This window comes from Pezoporus occidentalis, unplaced genomic scaffold, assembly GCF_034315485.1.
Source record: "Pezoporus occidentalis ecotype Australia unplaced genomic scaffold, CSIRO_AGI_Poc_V1 ctg40, whole genome shotgun sequence".
Taxonomy (NCBI): domain Eukaryota; kingdom Metazoa; phylum Chordata; class Aves; order Psittaciformes; family Psittacidae; genus Pezoporus; species Pezoporus occidentalis.
The window spans coordinates 2,593,519-2,602,743 of record NW_026915725.1 but is presented as its reverse complement, the minus strand read 5'-3'; the positions used below and the strand labels follow the sequence as shown (position 1 = coordinate 2,602,743).

Genomic DNA, 9,225 nt, shown 5'->3' with positions numbered 1-9,225 from the left:
TTTGGATAATTGTTGCCTAATCCTCTAGTCTCCGGTTTATTTTTTAAGCTGACGTGTGCAGTAACGCGGTCGTTACTAACACCACCCGCCTGAGGATACAGGTTTCCTACTAATGAGCACCCCAGCAGCGGGCAATGCAGTCTCACAAGTACTTCATTTCCATAAATGAGTTTCCGCCTTCAGTACTTTTGCGAGAACCGGTGACATTTCTGTAGACCGCATTTGCATGCTGTTTATTCCTTATTATTATTATTAACCATGTGAACAGAACCTCAGTATCAAGCAACGAAATGTGACAGCAAGTTTTGGAGGTACTCAGGGTGCGTTTTGTTGTTTCACTTATGGGAACATTAGACTTAATGAGGCAGATAAATCAATTTATCTGTAATCGACACATCTGCTTTTTTAAAACCCCCAAAACTCTGGAAGTAATTCATCACCGTTTGTTTATTTTTTTATTTAACTTAAGAACAGAAATAAGTATAAAGAAATGTGTTTAACAGCTGTTCCCTTCCCAAATACACATGGTGATAATTTCCCAAAATATTTTCTGTGGCAAACGACCTTCTCACCAACCTGATTTAATTTGTCTCATTTATTTGTAAAGAACGGCACATCGCCTGCTTGGTTTGTTTCCTCAAAGAGAGGGTTTTTCCCGCATTAAATACTCCTGGAAACACATGGCTCACTTAATTCTCCGGTACTGTTTGGGTTAACCCCCCCTCTCCTCAACTGAGGATCCCCGGAGGTGATTTATTAAAATTAGGCGTCTTTCTTACACTTTCACAAACTTTTGAAATGCGGCTGAAGTAACTTCAGCCTTTCAGCTTTAAGGTGTGAGACAGAACTTTGTACTGACTATGAAATAATATGTGTGTCTAGTGTCAGCCACCTGATTTTGTACATTTGGAGCTTTGCAAAACAAAATAGCAGCCTGTGAAATCCTGAAGCCACTGTGCGGTGCAGGGTGGCTGCAGAAAGGGACATTTTTTAATTGAATAGTAACTCTGGGTTTCCCTCTGAGCAGCCTGATCTATAGCAGACCTAACCAGTAACTTCATTCACAAATATCCCTCTTCTTGGGAACCTCCCTCAGAAGATACTGGAGGAGATGGAGAGTCTATTTCCATTCAGATCTTGACCACCCTGATTTCATTTTTCAGTCCCACCATTTGCATTAGTTGCCACAGAGACCTCCAAGGTTGGGTTTACTCATACATAAACCACGCCTTGGCCGACCGGTTGTGAAGGGAATTACTCGTAAATTGTCCTCAGAGTGGGAAGCACCAAGGTGGGGATAGAGGAAAGCAGCGCCTGGCTTATCTGCCAGAATGATGCTCTGATGAAAAAAAAACATAGTACAAAATCCTGCTGTGGTGCAAAGGAGCCGCCAGTACCTGTGCTTGGCAAAGCCAGAGGGCTGCTGCCGGGCCGCCCCACCGTGCCGCTACCCCTGCGAAGACAGCGCAAAAAAGGACCTCCCGGGGCTGTGCAGATGGATGCGCGGGGCACGGGGTGAGCTGCGCCTTCCCCTCCAGCAGGGCCGCCGCTTCTCCGCGGCACTTGCACCGCAGCCCCAGCCCACGGGCTCGCCCCTGCGCTCCGCGGGGGCTCCGCGTGATGAGTTTATTCCCCGTGCGGAGCGAAAAATTCCGGCGTGGGCCGGCGCGGCGGTATAAAGTAATACTGGGGATTCCCGAGGAAGAATCTCAGGGGTGGAAAGAAACAGAGAAAGAGAAAGAGACAGAGGAAAAGAGAGAGAGAGCAAGAGAAGGAGAGAGAGCAAGAGACGCAGAAAGACAAAAAGAGACAGAGAGACAGAAAGAGAGAAAGAAAAAAGAGGAAAGACAGAAAGGAAAAATTAAAATCAAAGGACCCCCTCCCTGAGGAATAAATGCGGGGCGGCGTGCGGAGGGGGCAGCCCCGGGAGCGCAGCGGTTGCACTTATTTTTATTTTCTCCTCCTTTTTTATTATTTCTCCCTCACCGAGGGATCGGAGGGGGAGCAGGAGAGGGGCTGGGGGACCCCGGCGTGGGACTCAGCTGAGACGACGGGGCTCTCCCGCCCCTCCCTTGGCGAGCTGCGCAGCAGCGGAGCGGCACAAGGTAGCTATCGGGACCGCGGGGCATAGCGGCGCTGGGGTCCGAGGAGTGGCTGCCTGAGCAGGGCGTTCAGGGGCGCGGGGACCCCCTCGGACCCTGTCCCATCGAGAAGCACTGGTGGGGCGGCCGCGGCGCCACTCCTTGATACCATCGGGGGCGGCCAGGCCCCAGCCCTGACGCCAGCCTCCGTCTGCTCCGCGCTGCCGGGACGCGGAGATACGGCAGCGGCAGGCCGTGGGGAGTGAGCCCCTGCGGGGACGTCAGCCCTGTCCCGTCCCCAGCCTCGTCCCGCAGGCTCTGCCCATCCTGTGCCCGTCTCTTCCCCCGCTGCGCTTCCGTAGGAGCAGCGGCTCCTGCACATGTTCACATCTGCACCCACGGACGCCCTGTCCGTCGTGGCGTGTGCACACGCCGTTCGGGTCTGCCACAGCAGCCGAAGTCTTCTCGCCGCAAACGCCCGCGCCCCTGTGTTTAACACACGGATGCTGCAGCTCGCCCGCAGAGCAAACGCTACCAGTGCCCGCAAGGCTGAGCGGGAGCGGAGCGCTGTCGGGGCTGCACGCGGCGTGCAGGCGCACTGACGTCACGGGCGGCGTGGCCGCGGTCCCGCCTCTCCCCCCGCGGCGCGACTTCCGCCCGGTTTCCAGGGCAACGAGTACACAGAGTGCGGCCGTGCGCGGGTGCGCAGCCTGCTGTGGCGCTGCCGCTATGAGCCAGAGGCAGGTCCTGCAAGGTAGGCCGGGGCGGCGGGGCCGGGGCTGGGGCTGGACCGGGGCTGGACCGGGGCTGGCGGGACGGCCGCTAACCCGGTGCCCCGGCACTGCCGCTAATCCGGTGCCCCGGCGCTGCCGCCCGCAGTTTTCGAGCAGTACCAGCGCGCCCGGACGCAGTTCGTGCAGGCGGTGGCTGAGTTCGCCGCCCGGCCGCAGAACATCGATACCCTCCAAAATGCAGGTACGCGCCCGCTCCCCTTCCTTTTCGCCAACTGAGAGCCGGCTTCCGCGTCCCGGAGCCGCTGCGTAACGCTCAGGGCAGGGAAGGGCGAGCGCGGCAGGGGCTGGCCCGGGACTGCGGGTCTGTCCGGAGCGAGTCCCTGGTTTTCTTTCCCCTTTTCTCTTCCCCGCCAGGCTGGCTACTTAATTTTCCAGAGGTTTGTTCCCAATAGGATTTGGCTGTCCCCCGACTCCGCAGTGCGAGGCTGGGCTTGCTGAGTCCCCTGCGGCGCCGTGGGGAGGTTACATTAGGCTCGTCCGTCAGCTGCGAGCGCGGCTGGTCCCGCTTGTGTGCGGAGTTATGTCTGTGTTTTCTGTTCTGTGTTTCTGAGGTAGATGTCTCTGGCTGTGATCTCATAATTTATTTCTATTTCAGGGAAATTTTCTCCGTATAACCCACTTAATGTACTTTTTTGTGCTTCCAATACAGCTTTACGTGAAGCACAGAAAGCTGAATTCCCTGTGAAGCCAGCACGACTTGCTTAGGAAAGCTTGCTTTAGAAGTAGCTGTTTTTATACTGGCTTTATAAGTTGTTCCTGAATTCGTCAGTGCTTTTCGCCAGCAGATTTGCTGGGTTGAAAAAGGGAGCCGCTTTTGTTATATTGCTGTCGTGGGATGTCGTGAACCAAATTGAGCATTTTTAGAAACAGGAGCTGCGGGAGCAATTCTACCAGCTGTTGTGCTGCTGGCATCTGGCAGACCCACTCTGCTTGGCCAAAGTTCCTGAGGTTTAAAGAGGAAAAAGAACTGCTCAGTAACTGATTACCTGAAAGACAGTTTGAAAAAGTGCTGTAAATCAGTAGCTGTTTTACCATATGGTATTCATGAATTGATTATGTTTTGGTTTGTCTTGATTTTGTTTTTAATTCTTGTTTCCCAAATCTAGTAAAGCTGTCAGTCTTTTCTGAGATACAATGGGATCAAACAAACAAACAAAAGAAACGAAATCGTGTAAATGCTTTCAACTTTTTGTTGTTGTATTTACAGCTGTTTATTAAAATGGTTTTATTGAAAATCTGTTACTTAAATTCTTGTTAAGGAAACATTTGCTTTGATTATCGGAGTGACATGTTGACACCAGGCCTCTTGCATTAGCTTGTTGTGCCTCTTGGTATTTTTTAGTGAGTTAATGCCCCTTCTTTAGTTTATACAAATGAGCTCTGTTTACCAAAGGGACATCTTGGCCATAGGAATAATTTATGCCTCATTTGTAAGAAGAGGTCCCTCTGTGTCTATTAACAGTTCTGGTTTTAGCTACTGACAGAGATCACATTTAAGCAGGCTTCTTAGCTTCACTGTTTTTAAAAATGCAGAAAGTCTCTTACTTAAAGAAAGCAAGCAAAGTGCCAAGCTAACTTTAATTACATTGTATTTATTCTTAAAATAATTATTTGATGTAATCTGTTTGGTAGCTCCACCTCAGAACTGATTTATTGCTTGTACAGAAGAAATCAGTTCAGAGGCCTGAAACTTTCTTCTGGGCACAGCAGGTGTTGGTTTGAAGGTTAACTGTACAAGGATCAGGCTCTGGGGTAGTAATGTGGAAATGTGCATTTGTGTAGGTTGCCATCCTTCCTGGCTCATTCTTTTATTGAGCTGCTTTTTTGTAGGCTTTAGCTTTTCAGATGTTAGAAAAGAGGGGAATGTCTGAATTTTCCAGCCTTTCCTATTACAACTTGTTTGAATGCTTGAGGCCCACAAATATTTTAGTGTCTTCCCCAACATGTGCCTTTAAAACTGATTCATAGTTATATAATTAAAATGATGGCTGTTAGTTTTGACTTTTTCTAGATACAGGTTTTAAAACCTCCTCCTAATTAAATGTTATTAAGTGGCTTTTAAAATCCCCTACCAAATAAAACTTCATTTGATGGTATTTTTTTTAAGCACTTAACCAAATATTTCAAGACATTGCTGTCTAGCAGGTTACTGGCATGCCTTTTGTGGTCTTGATCCAATGAGCTCTGGAGCAGTGATTTGAGAAAGAAGTATGTCTGTCTATGCATGCATTTCTGTATAAACCCATATATAAAAGGGTTGGGGGCTCTTGTTTCTTCTTCTGGTAAAGAAAGTTAGGTATCCCTTAGGGAGATGGCTGTTTTAAGAAGATGCAGAAAGTCTTTGCCTGCTGTCATTTTCTATTAGCTGTAGGAGTTAGTGTCATCTTGCATGGTTCTTTGGTTAGATCTCAGAGGTTGTCAGGATTTAGTCTTCTTCTTGCTGGAGCAGAAGTCAAGATTACAGTGGCTCGAATTTAAACAAAATTGAGCCCTTAAAATGTACTGTACTGTTGTATTACTTGCCTTAGTTTATATTCCTAGAATGTCTGAGATTCAGACTGGTAGCAGTGAGAGATCAGTGCTCAAGGAATAAATTGTTTCATCACATTTATAGAAGTCCTTTTGATAAATACTTAATATCTTATAAGGAAAGTAAATACTAGTTTGAGACCTTGTGCTTTGTGGAGGTGCCTCTGGACACCATGCTAACATCATGAAAGATGGAAGTGTATTTAAAAAAACAGTTCTTTACTACACTGTAAGCCCTGCTTCTGTGGTATTAAACCAGGTACAAGCAGTGGTATTGTTTCAAATTAGGAGATGGCAGATGGCAACATGGAGGGGAGCAAGTGGCCAGGATCAGAGGTGGGAGTTTCTTATGCTGGCTTGGCTGTTGAGAAACTTTGAGGTACCATTATCGTGGAGACTCCTATGTATGACCTGTAAGGAGGGGGAACTGACAAGCTAGAAAGAAGGTCAGAGAGGGCCAACAGGAAGCCCACCTTTTCCCAGAGCATCTCTCTTCTGAGGCTTCTGTATCTCATCAAGCTCTGGAGCTGCCTTTCCAACTGAGCAGAAATCCCCTTATAAGTGGTTTTAACCAGGGAACTGGAATCTGGCCCTGGGCTTTGACAAGTTTACAGGGCACTGATGCTTTCTGCTGAGGAATGTCCTGGGGGATCTGTGCCTAGGAGCTCAACAGCTTTCTCGTGGAAGGGAAGTGCAAGGAATGATCAGAGAAATTCCTTTGTCAGAACTCTTTCCCGGGTGTTTTCCAACTCTGTGGTTGGGTTGTTCTTTGTGGTGGAATACCTACCATGAATAATCATCACAGGGTTTGTTGTTTGACTGTCTAATTAATGGATACTTAAAAAAATAAATCTCCAAAACTTCTGAAGTTTTTCTGTTTAGTAAATACTTACTTGGAACAAAGACAGACAATTAATTTATCGAATCTCATTTCTGGAGAGCTGCTGACTAGTGGCAGAAGTTACTTTGGTAGTAATGGTTTTAAACATAGTCTTTAAAAATAAATATGTTCATTTGGCAGCTACAGCTTACGAAGTTTGGTACTGGGATGCATTATTGAGCTCCACACCTCCTCACTCTTCCGAAATGTAAAGGCATAGAAACAGACTATTTTCAATTACAATGGCAGATGATCTTGAGTTCTCTTTCTTGCACTGAGATTTAGCCAGCTTTCTGTCTTGTAGGAGATGTAGGAGAAAATCTGGCTGGTTCCAATAGATTTCTAAGAGTGGAAGTCCCTGGGACTCTAATTCTCCTTTATTCATGTGCATTGTGAAGTGCAGCACTCTGTAAATAATAGTTCCTTTGAAATAGCATTTTGTTCTGATAATTTTTTTAGAGGCATTTACAATTCATTAGTAAATGTATCAGAAGAAGACTTGAATTACTTCTGAATATTCATTTTTGTATTTTCTCATAGTATGAATTAGGTTTTTATTTATTTTGCATTAGAGCTTGTGATAGGCTTGTTGCTTTTAATTTGTAAGTTATTTAAGGATACTGTTGGGAGTAAGAAGCGGTTTAGTGTTGGAACTTAGCCTTTGACTTAAAAGATGTTACAGAATTGACTCTTTAACCTCTTTCTTTGGGCTGATCACATTCTTAAGTGTAATGACTATGGAAGTCATAGGGAAAGCTGAGTCTTGAACGTGGGAAAAGAATTTTGGAGCTGTGGGGTCTAGCAGCCTGTGTGTCATAATGGGACCTTACCTGTGTTTGTTTCTCATTGCTGCTGGGGTATCTATCATCTTGGGCAGGTAACTTCAACTTCTGTTCCTCTGCCTTACCTACTTAAGGCAGGGTGCTAGGAAAGCTCCAGAATGTCAGTGTAAAGGAAGACCCTTTCCCAGTGAATCTGTTCCACCTATCCTCCCATTCTGTCAGCTCACAACCCTGAGCCCAGGTCTGCTTTCCGTTCTGGCTGGTGTGAAGCTACTTGTAAGCCTTGCACCCTAGCATAACAAGCTATGTTTCAGGAGTGAGTCCTCTCCTCCTCTTTTACCTCTGGGCATCTTCTCCTGTTTCTGTTCCTCACAATCTGCATTGGCAAGAGGGTATAGCCTGGGGGCAGGGCTCCACCACAAACCCTGGTGGCATGGCAGATTTACCTACTTCATGGTCTGGTTTGATCAGGTAAGAGATGGTGTCTTGAGCACTGGTTCTCTCCCAGCTTCAGAGCTATTCTAGTGGTCACAGGTTTTAAAAGCTGTATTTCCAGATCTTTACCGTGGTTTGAGGAGTTGTTTTTGAGACAAGATGGTTCAAATTTATTTCCCTCATCCAACTACACTGAGTCTTTTTGCTCATGCTTTTCTCAACCTCTCTTCCATATTATAAGCGTACCTATTTTGAGCATGACAGTTGGACACTTGACCCTGTGTAAGGAGGATCAGACTCTGGGAACAGATTTCAGAATGTAATTCCATATTTTAAATTATATGGAAGAATATGTTCTGGTAGGACAGTGCTTTGTAGAAAGCCTGCTGGGAGCACAGGGTGTGTAGGGAGGATGGCTTTTGAGTCAGCTGTGCAGAAAGAGCTGCTCCTATAAAGCACCTGTGTTCTTGCTCTACCTGGACCTTGCAAGTGGATATGAATGGACAGACTCCAGTGCCCCCATATAGCCAGTTTTCAACATTTGGGTTTATACACACTGTCTTGTGAAGGATGCTTTTTTTTTTTTTTAATTTGTTTGTAATTATTTTAATTTTGATTTGAAAGCTTTGCTGAGCTTTAGTGGGAGAAGTGGGAGAGACATATGCAACATAGCATCAAAGGCAAAAGGAGCTGTAATAGATCAAGTGAGGAGAGTGGCTTTTCCCAAGGCTTGAGGACATGGTGGTGTGTGATGAAAGGAAGAAGGAAGCTGTATATTGAGAAAAGTACCAGAGAGATGACAAAGAAAAGGTAAAAGTAGCTAAAGCGGGAGGGCTGGCTTTTACTGTAACTCAACTGAAAGCTCAACTGCTCCAGAAATGCTCCTCCTCTCCACCTCCTGGCCTGTTTGGAAGAGATTTCTGAGTAAAATTTCAAAGCCAGAATTTGTTAGGAACTTCAGTCTCATCTTAGCAAGTGGTCACTAAAAAGCAGCACCTCCTTGTGACCACATTGGTTTTGGTGTGTCTATGAAGGATTGTGTAGTGGCCACTAACTAGTCCCATGAGGGGCATTTTCAGAAACTCGGTACTCTTGGAACAGGATTAGTTCTGCTTCATTAATGCAGAAACAGTGTTTGGGAAAATATCAGCCAGATCATCTTGTAAGGAGGAACAACTTGCTGCTCCTCTATCCTTCCAGAAGTCTCCAGTCCCAAACTGAATCTGCATTATGTCCAACCCCATCTGGTAATTGCTGTGTGAACTACTTGATTACCCAGAGTCTCTGTTACCAAGCGGTGTTTATGTTGCATTTGATATTTGAATGATTGTAGCTGTGTTGTGCATGGAACTGTTGCAGTGAGGAGTCCTTTCTCGGGGTGAGTCACACTTGCAGAGCATGTACTTGAGACATGCATACTGCATCATCTCAGGAAGAGGCTGTGTCAAAAGGAGTGTGAAAGTTTTCTGTTGCTATTCTTCTGGGAAATTCAAGTCTTCTGCTTAAAACTCACAGCTGTGCTGCTTGTAGGAAAGGGTGGTTGGTAGCTGAAGATAAGGAATTGGGGTGAGGCAGAAATAAATTTCCATTTTATTTCCTTGCTAAATCAGCTGAATTTGATATCAGGAGCCCTCAAGAATCAAGGTGAATGATGAATGTTTGAGTGCTAATGGTAAGCTTGGTGAATGTTCTTAGTGTAACAGATAGCACACAAAAATGAAAAG

The 9,225-nt window shown here is 46.2% G+C and overlaps 1 protein-coding gene across 3 annotated transcripts in view; it reads left to right on the top strand.

The window, feature by feature from the left end:
- Window positions 1-2,707: 2,707 nt before the first annotated feature.
- SPAG6 (sperm associated antigen 6) overlaps window positions 2,708-9,225 on the top strand; it is a 39,280-nt gene continuing 32,762 nt past the window's right edge. For 2 of the 3 annotated variants that reach the window (XR_009967633.1, XM_062633645.1), the window contains exons 1-2: window positions 2,708-2,835; window positions 2,961-3,056. Coding sequence is in view for 1 of the 3 variants with exons in the window: in XM_062633645.1 (XP_062489629.1) it covers window positions 2,811-2,835; window positions 2,961-3,056 (121 nt within the window). In the remaining 2 variants the exon portion in view is untranslated. Of the gene's footprint in view, window positions 2,836-2,960; window positions 3,057-3,575; window positions 3,598-9,225 lie in introns of those variants that run through there. The other variant, XM_062633646.1, reaches the window with a different exon arrangement.